This window comes from Cibotium barometz, chromosome 48 (assembly GCF_041138505.1).
Source record: "Cibotium barometz isolate CiBa-2024 chromosome 48, ASM4113850v1, whole genome shotgun sequence".
In the NCBI taxonomy this organism is placed as follows: domain Eukaryota; kingdom Viridiplantae; phylum Streptophyta; class Polypodiopsida; order Cyatheales; family Cibotiaceae; genus Cibotium; species Cibotium barometz.
The window spans coordinates 46,041,444-46,055,381 of NC_141093.1; the positions used below are offsets into that span (position 1 = coordinate 46,041,444).

The 13,938-nt window shown below is 45.0% G+C and overlaps 1 protein-coding gene across 1 annotated transcript; it reads right to left on the reverse strand.

Annotated features, from left to right (window-relative positions):
- Positions 1–3,677: 3,677 nt before the first annotated feature.
- Positions 3,678–8,546, reverse strand: LOC147611223 (uncharacterized). Its single transcript, XM_086785357.1, has 3 exons — positions 8,511–8,546; positions 7,055–7,171; positions 3,678–6,605 (listed from the first exon to the last, which is right to left on the reverse strand). Exons 1-3 carry the CDS (start codon positions 8,544–8,546, stop codon positions 3,678–3,680), a joined length of 3,081 nt encoding a protein of 1,026 aa, XP_086641483.1.
- Positions 8,547–13,938: the final 5,392 nt, after the last annotated feature.

Below are 13,938 nucleotides of genomic sequence, written 5' to 3' on the forward strand. Positions count from 1 at the left end.
TAAGAGTATGTGATTAAAAGTTGATTATTTTACTTATCAGGCACACATAATTCAAGTTGGCTGGTTCGACAAAGAGGAGGGGTTTTGGTACCTGCTAAGAGAACCCAAGTTCTTGTCTTTGTGTGTACCTTCTATCCCAACGCCTCAGGGGGACACACACACACACACGCAGAGAAGTAGACGTATATTATTGTCCATAGGGGGCAACAGACCCATGGGACTAGAGAGAGAGAGAGAGAGAGAGAGAGAGAGAGAGTTTATTAAAGTTTTTAGGAGACCGTGAAGGTCTATAAGATTAAAGGTGACTGATACAGTGGACATGACGGTGGTGGTCTCAAAACGGACTATCCAGACCGTGTCTACCCAATATATATATATATATATATTTATATATATCTATATATGTATGTATGTATGTATGTATGTATGTATGTATGTATGATGGACGGTGGGTCTAGTCTTGATACTGATACTGATCTTGATACAAAATACAAAATACAAAAAGTGTCTAGCAATCTCCAGATTGATCTGCAGATGATGTGGAAAAAAATGGTGCACCAGATTGATGGTACAAAAGGATTGATGGTACAAAAAAAGGGGGGAGGGTAGGGCAGTAGTCAAAGGCCAATCACAGTGGGGCCGTCGGGTGGGTCGAAAAGAATCTTGCGATGGATGATTGGTCTCTGACATCGTGCTGCCTGGTGGCGGTAGCACATCTGGGGCGATGGGGGGCCCTATGACGAATGTATGCAACGGTGACCCCAGTTGGGCGATCTGATATGAGAGAGAGAGAGAGAGAGAGAGAGAGAGAGAGAAAGAAAGAAAGAAAGAAAGATTTTATTAACGTCTTCCAAAAGACCGAACTCGGCCTATGAGACAAATCGGAGTACCTGTATGGGGTATCCTCTGTCATCCCAACAAAATGAAAAAGTACTGAATAAAAAAGCTGAATCTGGGTGAGAGAGAGAGAGAGAGAGAGAGAGAGAGAGAGAGAGAGAGAGAGAGTTTATTAAAGTCTACGGGAGACCATAAAAGGCCTATGAGACGAAAGTAAATCTTGTACAATGCACTAGGCGGGTGTGGTCTCAAAACGGACCCACAATCCCGTAGCATAAAAAAACAAGTAATATCACGAAGGATAGTATAACAACAGCAAGCTGTTCTTTTTCTTGATTACACAGGCAGATAAAATCAGAGATAACAGCACGTTCAAAAATTCTCTTTCTTTTTCCTGTTTTTGTTCTCTGCTTCTTGTTCAAACATTCATGTCAAAAGTACACATCACACCCCGACTAGGATCCAGGGCAATCGCTTTCCTGGATCCCCCCTTGCGGGTTAATATTATTGCAAGAAAGATCCGTTACAAAATTTTTGCAGAAGCAGCTGTACCCAATTCCAAGAACCAAGAACTAGAACTAACTAGAATCATTACAAGAGGTGAGACTTATCTCAATCCTCTAAAAATAGTAATTGGCTATGTGCCTACACACTAGCCGCTAACTGCTAGGTACAAGCCACCTAGCTAGCTGCCGCACACACACTAGAAGCTACTTGCGCGCTCTCGGTCACTTGAGCCTTGGCAAGCCGGTGCGTGGGTCCCGCTTTTAATAATTCTTTTTAACTCACCCGAGTACCTGTAACAATGCTAATGGCACCATAACCAGCGCACATTAATTGTTAGCCTTGCATGCATCATTAAAAATAATAATCTTGACTAATCCTAGTCACAGTGGGCGTCCCCACACACATATACGTGCACATAATAATAATATATACTTGGTTGATCCAAAGTCAACCCATTTTGACCAAGGTCAAACCTCTTTGATTGAGGTCGAAGACCTTTGACCGAGGTCAATTCCTTTGACCGAAGTCACACCGAGTTTCTGGATGATTTAACATCAATCCCTTGGGCCGGTTCCCATTAACTTTTCCGGATTTCTGGATTTAACCACTTGGGCCGGGCCCCATTCTTGTTCTTCTGGATTTCTTGGAATTTCAACCACTAGGGTCCAGTGCCCCCTTTTTATTTTCTTCTCCGGATTTCTGGAATCAAACCACTTGGGTCCGAGTCCCATGCCTTTTTCTTCTGGATTTCCTGGAATTTATTCCACTTGGGTCCAGGGCCCCACTCTTGGAATCCTCCAAGTTGTTTTTAACTTTGACCGGGTCACTTTTGACTTTGACCGAGTCACTAGTACATTAAATGTGCTGCTTGGGAATCCTCCCCTTTTATACTTAGAATCCTCTAAGTCTTTCGGAATCCTCCGAGTTCTCTGACTTTAATTAAATCATTAATTAAAAGTCAACATTACTTTGACCATTTAAAAGTATCCTTTGATTGAAGTCAAACTTAGTCAAAACTTGGTCAAACCACTTTATTAACCTTGGGATATCAATAAATGGTGACATCCCCTCGGCTTCTGATCAGTTGTCCTCAACTGAAAAGCCTCTTTATATACATCCAATAGCTGGGGATGGGTAGACAACATGTCCTCATCCATCCACTTGGCATTCAGAGCAGAAAAATTTTTAAATTTTACAAGAAATCTAAATTTCTTCTCGCCCTTTGGGCCTTTATGTACAGTATGGTACACAATCTGCTCAGGTTGGAGGATCTCCTTCAACTCTTCCACCTCTGGTGGGTCTTCCAGAACTGGATCCACTGGTTCTGGTCCTTGGTACTTCTTCAAAAGGCTAATGTGAAATGCATTATGTATCTACCAATGCGCGGGCAACTCCAACCTGTAGGCAACTTCATTAATCACCTCAGAAATCCTGAAAGGACCATAGTTTCTGAGTGACAATTTGACATACACTTTTTCTTTGCCTTTCTTCTTGCGGAGTCTAGCCTTTTCAAACTTTAGAAGTACCCAATCCCCCTGCTTGAGATCCATCTGTCTTCTATGCTTATCTGCAGCCTTCTTATGCTTCTCTTGAGACCTTTCAATGGCTGTCCGCACCTGAGTAAATGCTGTCTCAAGATCCCTGACATACTCATCTGCTGCAAATATCTCATCTTTTGTTTTGAGGATAGCTGGCAGAATCACCTTCCCATAGATGATCTCAAAGGGTGCTTTTCCTGTGGACGAATGCACTGTATTATGATATGCAAACTCCACTAGTGGGAGATACTTTTCCCACTCTGCTTTTCGCTCAGCCACATAGCATTTCAACATGTCCAATAGTGTTGAGTTTGCTCTCTCACTCTGACCGTCTGTCTGGGGATGAAATGCAGAAGAGAAATCCAGCTTTGTCCCCATGTTGTCAAACAATGCTCTCCAGAATAGGCTGGTCATTCTGGGGTCACGGTCACTCACAATGGACTTTGGCATCCCATGGTGCTTGAAAATCTGTGCCAAAAAGACTCTTGCCATATGATCTGCCTTAATGGTTTTCTTGACAGGCAAGAAATGGGCTTGCTTACTGAATCTGTCTATGATGGTCCAGATACCATCATTCCCATTTCTCGTAGTTGGCAACTCAAAAATAAAGTCCATTGCAATACTTACCCACGGTGCCTGTGGGATCGGTAGAGGCATCAACAGGCCAGGTGTCTTATGTCTGTCATACTTCACTTTCTGACAAATTAGGCATTCCATTACATACTGAAGTATGTCTTTTCGCATGGCTGGCCAAAAAAAGTACCTCTCTATTGCCTTAGTGGTGGCTGCAATTCCTCAGTGCCCAGCATAAGGCAGTGCATGGCACTCATCCAAAATTTTTCGCCTCATCTCTCGGGTTACACATAAACAGTCATCTTTCATGAGATATCCTTCTTTGACTGAATACTGACTTGAGGACAATCCTTCTTGCATTTGCTGCCATATTTCCTTAAAATCAGAGTCAGTGGCATATTGTTCTCTCATCTCTTCTAAGTCCTGATGATATGCAATTGTCACATTGCTAATCTGTGGCCTCCTGGACAAAGCATCTGCCACTTTATTCTGAGTCCCTGGGGTGGGTATGATCTGAAAATGATACATGGACAGCATGTTCGCCCACCGCATATGCTTCTCAGATATCTTTGTCTGCGTAAGGAAATATCTTAGGCTCTGATGATCAGTCCTCACTGTAAAATCTGCACCCAAGAGATAGTGCTTCCAAGTGGTCAATGCATGAATTACAGCCACTAACTCTTTTTCATAGATTCCCGTCTGTTTCTCCGCATTTTGCAATCCTCGGCTCTCAAATGCCACTACATGTCCTTCTTGATGGAGAGCAGCCCCAATGCAATCCCTGCATGCATCACAATGCACCTCAAATGACTTATATAAATCAGGGACTACCAGTATGGGCTCAGTAGTCAACTTTTCCTTCAGTGTACGAAAAGCTGACTTTTGACTTTCTCCCCATTTGAAAACTGAATTCTTCTTCGTCAGGTCATGTAATGGTGCTGCAATCTCAGCAAAGTGTCGGATGAACCTTCTGTAGTAAGAGCATGGACCCAAAAAACTGCGTACTTCATGTACCGTTTTTAGCTCTGGCCATTCCTGTATTGCTCTTATCTTTGCAGGATCCATTCTAATCCCCTCTTTGGAGATTATGTGTCCGAGATAGTGGATTTCTTCCGGGAAGAACTCACTCTTCTTGGAGTTAATCAGGAGCTTATGTGCTCGTAGTTCCTGGAACACAACTTCCAAGTGCCTTTTATGCTCTTCTTCCGTCTTAGAAAAAACCAAGATATCATCAAAGAATGTACCAGTGAAATGGCGGTACTGACGGAAGATTCTGCCCATCATTCTATTGAATGTGGCTGGGGCATTTGTCAACCCAAAAGGGATAACCAGATATTCATACAGCCCAAAGGTAGTGCGAAATGCAGTCTTTGGCACATCCTGTGGCTTGATCCGAATCTGGTGATATCCACTTTTTAAATCAATCCTGCTAAAGATAGCTGCTCCATTCAGCTGATCCAACACATCATCAATTCGAGGTATCGGGAATCTATTTTTGATGGTCATTTTATTCAACGCGCGGTAGTCCACGCACATTCTAAATGTACCATCCTTCTTCTGTACCAATAATACTGGTGAACAGAAGGGCGATGAGCTAGGCTGAATCAGTCCTTTGCTCATCAATTCCTGAATCTGCGTCAGGATTTCCTCTCTCTGAGCTGCGCTGACCCTATAAGGTGGTCTATTTGGCGGCTCACTACCCGGAATCAGATCTATGCCATGATCATCCGGTCTCTCAGGAGGTAATTCTCCTGGCAAGGCATCAGAAAAGCAATCTTGAAATTGATTTAGGAACTGCAATTTCTGATTTTTTGCATTATTTAATTCAATTAAAGAATCTGCTGGCTTGTCCTTTACAAAAATCGAGTACACAAAAACAACATTCTTTATTGATTTGCCAACGGCCACACTATTTACAAGGGGAATGGTATCACCCTTTTGCCTGGCTTCCAAATGCATCTCTTTACCTTTATGTACAAACTTCAGGAGTTTGTCTGGATATACAATTTGCACCTGCTTATGGTGGAACCACGGGGTGCCCAAAACAACATCATAATGTCTAAGGGGTGAGATCAGGAAGTCCTCTTGGTCCACATACTCCTGAATGTGAACCCTCAGCTTCCCAATCAGGGGAGTGACTGGTACTGACTCTCCTTGGAAGATCTGTTCTGCATCTAATTCTCTTCCAAGTTCTTCAGCCTTGATTCCCAGTTTTATGGCGAGATCCTGTGATATAAAATTATCTGTTGCCCCTGAATCAAACAATATCAAAGCGGGCTGATCACGGATCTTCCCCCATGTCATCAGAAGCTCCCTGGCGGCGGGATTGGCATTCCTTCCCAGAATATCAGGGAGTCCACCCACTGTAGTCTTAGGCGGCCCTTGTGACTTTTCTGCCCCAGTTCCCCTCGATGTGGAGGGCCTGTGGGGACACTTGGCAGCCACATGCCCTTCTTTGCCGCATCTAAAACATTTACCCTCCGTACGGAAGGTCTCTATTTGCTCAGGCGTCCACTGGCCTTTGCCTCTGAAATCCCCGGAGGGCTTTCTAAACCGGCCACCCCTCGGCTTCTGATAAGGCATCATTCTCTTTTCCCCTCTAACCTCAGACCTCTTTTGAAATCTCCCGACTTCAAATTTTCGTTTCTTCGGGAGTCCTGCTTGCAGTGACATAAGTGTGGAAGGATCTTCCGTCTGTACAAGACTGGCCACTATAGCAGCGTGCATCAAGCTCTGGATATCCTTGAAGTGTTGCGTATTAACCTGGGTTTGAATTTTCATATTCAACCCAACTCTGTACTTTTCCAACTGCATCTTCTTGGATACCCGACGGAAGGGTAGGACTTGTAAGTAGTAGTCCCAAAATTTCTGATTATATTCATCCATTGTTTCCCCTTCCTCCATATGCAGACTGTCCCAAGACCTAATGACTTGGTCTCTGAAAGGTTTGGGCAGGAACTGGTTGTGGAATGCCTTTTTAAAGGCCTTCCAGTGCTTGGGTGCGGTGCCATCTCGCAACAAAGATTCCCACCAAGCACTCGTTGCGCCAGTTAAGTGCAGGCTAACAGCTCTTAGTTTTGAGGGCTCATAAAAGTCTTCCATGCCAAAGGCCGCATCAAATTGTCTGATGAACTGCATAGCCTTCTCTGGCTGGGCATAGTGTCCATTAAATGTTATAAACTTAACAGACTTACTTCCTTCCTTGAAGTCCCTGTGACTGCGTTGTCTGCTGCGTCTTGCTCTTCTGTAAGTAGGCTACTTTGTAACTGAACTGAGTTTTCAAGTGGAATAAAAACTTTCGGGGGGGTCCAGCCAACGCGTTGCTCTGGGCCTCAGTCGGGTGTTGAGAGAGGGAGAGAAAAATCTACATTTCAACGGTACTTTCAATTCAGCAGACTGTTTCTCTAGCATGCAACTATGGATGCTTGTGCTCACAATGATGTTGCAGAGATTTCACAGGTGCAGGTATAATGGGGGCAATGATGGTGGTAGATTAGAAAGCAGGTAATACAGGGGAAAGCCCCGTCCCTTGTCTTACAGTGGTATCAGAGCAAGGTCTGCACCTTCTCTGAAAGGTGCATAGATCAAGTGTAAAATACCTGCACAAGAGATGCCTGCAAATGCTGTGGGAAAAGGGGTAAGCAATAGATGCTATCTGTGAAGCAGTAATTGTTGGGAACAAATGACAGTAAGGCAGAAAGACTGTGAACAGTCAGCTGCACTTGAGAAAATACCCAGAGTCAAAGGCATGAAGTACTAATTGCATAAGAGCTGCCCAGAAATCAATTGCATAAGTGTGTAAATACAGAGAATGTGGAAGATGCTTGGAAAGCAGTCGATGTGATTTCCTGTCATTAGGGGCAGATCAATATGCCTGGAAGTGTTTGAGCTAAGAACAGTAAACGATTACTGTTGGAAGTGTTCTGACAGATGCTTGAGCAAGTCTGAATTCGGGTGAGGCAGACTGGGAGAGAACCTGCCATGAGCTTGTGTCCTGAATTGATAACGTAAATTGGATCTGGGATAATTCGCGAGTTGATAAAATTGGATACCCCTAGAAGAAGACTGGATACCCATGCCGGATGGAACGAAGGGAATATTGAAAAGCTTGTCGCGATGCAATGATAAATTTATGCTCGCGATTTGTAGACAGTCGGAAGGAGTTTCCAAAGAAGTGCCCACGAAGTGAAAAACTCGTCACGACTGTCAAACAGAGATAGTGGTATCCAAGAATTGATCATCGCGATGGAGACGACAAGCGGAAATTGCTTAAATGAATAGTGCGAGCTGAAAACTCAGGCAGATATTTGATTTGGAGTAGAATCTATCGTTCGCGACACCGATTATGTGTTGAGAATTCAGAACCCTTAACCTTTGACAAAGGGGAAAAGTGACTGTCACGATACACAGACGATATTGAAACAGCTTCGCGTTGTCGTCTTGCTTATAAAAATGCTCTCGTGATTGATTAGTCTGCGCCGGAATTCCCAACGTGGAACAGGCTGACTACTTGACGACCGAGTTTCCCCCTGTTAGAAGCTGTGAAATGAAGAACTCTATTAATCGATGCTCGCGTCAGGCATGAATATCCACCGGAACGATTTGTGAAGTGGCCCGTGTTAAACTGTGACAGTCGCGAAGAAAGAAATTTGATCGCGGCTTTTGGGCAGAGCAAGACCGATTCTAATTAATGATTCATTAGTACAGAGTCGATCACAGTCTTTCACTCTGTTGGAAGAAATCTAAATTGGCCGCGTGCTGGAATTCGGCCACGAAGGAACGTCAGCTTCTATTTTAGATTTGCACCATCTTCTCCACAGAAATAAAAATCAAAATCGTGGAACTGTCACGATCCAACCAAGTCCAAGACTGATAGGCGAAAAGCCCCTGGTGATGGAATTACCTATCTGCGCAACTGCCCGCCTAAGCTATACAGTATATTCTGATTACAAAAAAAAAAGAAGCAGAGAAAAGCTCCTCGTTGAAAGGGTGATCATTATAATCACAATCAGAAATTACTGTCAAAAAGATACCTTTGGCCAACTTAGTCCTTACCTGAATGTACCTGCTGGTACTGTGTACAGCCTGCATAGAGACACAGGGGACAAATAATTGTGAAATCCATAAAAGAAAACCAGTAACTGCACTACTACTGTCAGGGGTATTATCCTTGTGTTACAGCCTGCATATGCCTGTATTCAGTGGATAAACAAAGAAAGTATAGTTTATTAAAAAGAGGGAAAAAGAAACAGTTTTGTGAAATCTACACAAAAAGGTACAGTCCTTCAAAAGTACAGTCAGAAAGTATAGTTACAGTAAAAAGGATGGCCGGGAAAGACAAGGGTAAACAAATGCCTAGTCAGGGTGCTCCTGCTCCACCAGAGGTGGACCCACAGATGCCAATGGAGCTGGAACAAAGAGTGAAAGAAATGATGCAACAAATGGAAACCTTCAGGAGGGATCCGAGGTTACAACACCTGTTTGTCCAAGGAGAGGCTTCAAGTACCGCCTATGATGTGCCTAGGCCACCTGTGCAAGTGGAAGCACAGCCTGAGTCCAGCAGAAAAAAGGAAAAGAGGGTCCCGTGCTCGGACCAAGAAGAGGAGGCAACAACAGGAACCTTCCAGTACCTCTTCATCCTCTACATCCAGCTCAGAGTCTTCGTCTTCTGATACCTCTCCGGAGCCATCGAGAAGAGAGAAGACAGTTAAAAAGAAAAAGTGTGACAAGCCCAGAGAATTCAAGGAGGGTGGGAAATCCGTGAGATTCATCACCTTCAATGGCAGATATGAACAAGCGGAGAAAGCCGTTCAATTTGTCAGACAGTTTGATGCAGCGTTTGGAAGTGAGAACTTCCTGGAATCATCCAAGTTGAGAATGGTTAGCCTGCATCTTACAGGGATAGCCAGTGCGTGGTGGGAAGCCCAGACGCAGGATGGTACTGCACCCAAGCACTCCAAGGGGTTTAAAAAGGCCGCCTTCAAGCAGTTCCTGCCCAAGGAATTCAAAAGCCATGTAATGAATGCTTGGGACAGTCTAGTCTGCACATGGAAGCAGGGGAGTCCGTGGGGTGGATGACTACAACCAGAGGTTTTGGGACTATTACCTGCAGGTCTTGCCATTTAGGAAAATATCCCACAAGACTCAGATGCAGAAGTACAAGGCCGGTCTGACCCCGAAAATTCAGACCCAAGTGAATACCCAACTAATAAAGGGTATTCAAAATCTGATGCATGCTGCTACAGTGGCTAGTCTAATGTACATGCAAGACCCCTCCACTTTGATGTCACTGCAAGCAGGTATGCCGACAAGAAGGAAGCCTGAATCCTACAGGCAAGAAAGGAGGGAATTTCCTGAACGGAGAGAATTCCCTAGAGGGGCAAAAAAAGGGTTTCAACCTCAGAAGCCGAGGGAAAACCGTCACAGCCCAGAGGATTAAAGTTTCAATCCAAATTCAGTCTTGAACAAATTGATATCTTCAGGAAAGAGGGCAAGTGTTTCCGGTGCGGGGAACCAGGACATGTGGCTGCCAGATGCCCAGACAGGCCTTCAACATCGAAGGGGAAAGAGGCAAAGAAGCCACAACAGCCACCTAGGCCACGAGCTGCAGGGATCCCTGATGTTTTGGGACGCAGCCAGGATCCAGAGGAACGGGAGGTGTGTCTGGCTTGGGGGAAGATTCGTGACCAGCCAGCACTGATCTTCTTTGACCAAGGGGCTTCCGACAACTTCATCTCAGAAGACTTGGCCATCCGTTTAGGGATCAAGGTGGAAGAATTGGGTAGGGCCCTAAATGCCGATCAGATGTTTCATGGGGACCAAGTGCCAGTCACCCCGCTTATTGGGAAACTACAGCTTCATGTACAAAACTATACAGACTATGAGGATTTCTTTGTTTCACCCCTGAAGCACCATGATGTTGTGCTGGGAATTCTGTGGTTTCTTCGCCACAGTGTACAGTTGAGCTTCCCAGATAGGGTGTTTCAGTTTGTACATAGGGGTAGGTTGCAGAAAATCATTGCTAAAAGTAGAGGGGAAACTATCCCCGTTGTATCAGATAAATCTTTCAGCAAAGAAATGAAATCAGCAATTTCTGCGTACATGGTTTTTGTCAGGGACACAATCCTAGATATGTCTGCTGATTTTAATGTACACAATGAAAGCAATTTTCAATTTTTAAATAAATTCAAAGATTGTTTTTCGGAGGCACTACCAGAACAGCTACCCCCAGAGAGGCCAGAGGATCACATGATAGATCTAGTGCCAGGGAGTGAGCCGCCTAATAGGCCACCATACAGGGTCAGTGCCACGTAGAGGGAGGAGATAATGAACCAGGTTCAGGACTTGCTACCCAAAGGGTTAATACAGCCCAGCTCCTCACCTTTTTGCTCACCTATACTGCTAGTACAGAAGAAAGATGGTTCGTTCAGGATGTGCGTGGATTATCGCGCCCTGAACAAGATGACCATCAAGAACAGGTTCCCCATTCCACGCATTGATGATGTCTTGGACAAATTGGGTGGAGCCACTATTTTTAGCAGGATAGATTTGAAAAGTGGTTATCATCAGATAAGGATACAGCCACAGGATGTGTATAAGACAGCCTTCAGGACTACCTTTGGACTGTATGAATATCTAGTGATGCCATTTGGGTTGACAAATGCCCTTGCCACTTTCAATAGGATGATGGATCGAATATTCAGGCCGTATAGACATTTTACTGGTACCTTCTTTGACGACATCATTGTCTTCTCTACATCACTGGAGGAACATAAACATCTGGCCTTGGTATTCGAAGAGCTGCATAAAAATCAGCTCTTCATCAATAGAAAGAAGAGTGAATTCTTCTTGGACGAGATCCATTATCTGGGACACATTATTTGTAGGGAGGGAGTCAGAATGGACCCTGCTAAAATACAGGCCATCAGAGATTGGCGAGAGTTGGGTTCAGTGCACGAGGTATGGAGCTTCTTGGGCTTATGCTCCTACTATCGCAGATTCATATGGCATTTCGCAGCCTTAGCTGCTCCTCTTCATGATTTGACAAAGAAAAATGCCACTTTTGTTTGGGGAGACAGCCTGAAAGCTACTTTCAAGCAATTGAAAGAGAAGCTTATGACAGGACCAGTACTTGTGGTTCCTGATTTATATAAGCCCTTCGTGGTCGAGTGTGATGCATGTGGGGACAGCATTGGAGCAGTGCTCCAACAGGATGGGCATGTGGTTGCATATGAGAGAAGAAGGCTCCGTGATGCAGAGCTTCATTTGGTGTTCATGTACGTGATGAGCTTGGAGCAGCAGCACGAGGAAGAAAAGAAAGAAGACCAGTGGCCTCCGTTTATGGCCCTTATCGATACCTTTAACTTTTCTGGTAAGTTTTCCTAACATGGATTGTGCTTGAAAAAGAACAGACGAGCGACGAGAATCATCCAGGCCACCGTCCATAAACATCATACGCATGCCAAAATTAGATCATATTGAACATCGCTTCATGAATCCTGGTCCGGAAACGTGCGGAATAAGCATAGGAGTGAATCCTGCCTATGCAAGTCAAAGCCAAAGGTCACGCACGATTACTCTTAATTCTCGGAGGCATAGATCACAGAGTAGTTTTTTCACACACAACATGCACATAACTAAGCAGCTGAAAGATTGACGTTACATACGGCAGATCTCATAAGACCCTGTATATGCGAATTAGTTTGGATTATAAAAAAAACGAGCTGCACCTATTGCCACTTACAGGGCATGCCAACCATGAACTTTGATCTGTAGATCTTGGCCTGCAGGAGGCAAGAACCAGGACAACCGAGGACCAGGAGCAAGGAGCTGAAATCAGGACCATCTGGGCCTGGAACAGGTCGCCTGGGCAGCACGGGAGGCTGAACCTGGAAGCAGGAAGATTGGAGCATTGAGAACTTAGGGGAGGGGCCCCATAGATAGGGGAGGGCCACCCTAGAAGGGGGTCAGCCAATCTGGGACTGCGCCTGGGATCAGTGATCCAGTCATCTCGTAGCACGGCTAGCTCATCCTCCTCTGGCTCTCAGTGTCTTGGTCCATCCTCTGAGATGATGAAATCTGTGACATGCCGCTACGTCTTGTTAGTCTGGGTCATTTTTTGCTGCTGTTGGATCTGTCGTAAGAGTGTATCCTTGTGTCACCTCATTCCTAGCAGATACAGACTCTGGTCAAAAAAATGGAGCAATCGTGTGAGTGGACCGAAACCACAATAGCCGAAACCACATCCTATTGGAAGAGGCAATGGTACCATCCTCTGATCTCATAGTAGACTAGGTAGAAACGTAGGAAATGCTTCTCTGTCTCAATCCCCCCTAAAGTGCATAGCTTGTAGCTTCACCTCTCCCTGGGTGTGCCTGCTGCTCTAGAGTCTCAATCTCTAGCTGGTGGGAGGAAACCCGCATCTGTCTGATGGTAGTCCTCAGAGCATGTGATGCTCTTCGTCCTCGAGATACGGTGGTGTGATGATGAAACCCTCCTCACATATCCTCAGGAAGTGATCATGGTAGAAATGAGTTTTGATGGGAAGCTCGTGAGCTTCTATCCAAACTTAGGATATGTGTGTCTGGAGGAGATCTAGCAGTATAATATGGTTAATCTCATCTTGTGGGGGGAGTAGTGAAGGCGGAGCATCCAGATTACTGAAAGGGGCCGGTCTATATGTAACCCATGCCTGGTGAACTAAAGAGATACTCGTGCATACCATCTTGTGGTATGTCCGCTCTCTGCCAGTCGCATAAAAAAGGATAATGCTAGGCTCAGGGGTCTCCATTGAGGTAGGGCACGGACCCGATGACTGTTTAGAAAATAGCATTTGTCTGAAGTGCTGTCATGGCAAACTTTGCCTGTATAATTTGGTGGGAGACTAAGGGGTTACTCTGGATCATCCTGGAACCCATAGTTACTTGAAGCCTCTTGTACCTCGCCCACTCTGTCAAAGAGATGTCACATCCCCAAAAGGGTGCTGCGTAGATAGCAGTCGGTCTCACAAGGGTGTCAAAGAGCCAACACTTCGTAGGTGGGTCGTGGAAGTGTGCCTGAAAACATCGTCTCTCTAGTCGTGCCAGAGCTCCCTGTCCTCGAGTAAGCTGAGCTCTAGCCACCTGGGTCATCCTGAAAAGTGGTCTTGTGAAAACTGCTCTCAAGTATGTGTATGACTGCACCATCTCAACTGGTATAAGAAGGGACTGGTGGGCTGTGATAGAGTCCGTAGTGTGCTGGAGAGGTGTTAAAGATCATAACCTTGGTTTTCCCAAGGTTAATTGACAAATGTCGCTCATTGCTGCATGCCTCTAGATGCCTTTGTAAGCCCTCTGCTGAAGACGACAGAAGAACTCTGTCATCTGCATATAATAGGATCTATATCATCAAATCGGCCAACAGTGAACCCTCGCCCTCAAAGGGGTTGATGAAGGAGGTGATCTTGTCTATATAGAGCGCAAAAGGTGTCTGTGAAAGGGGGCAG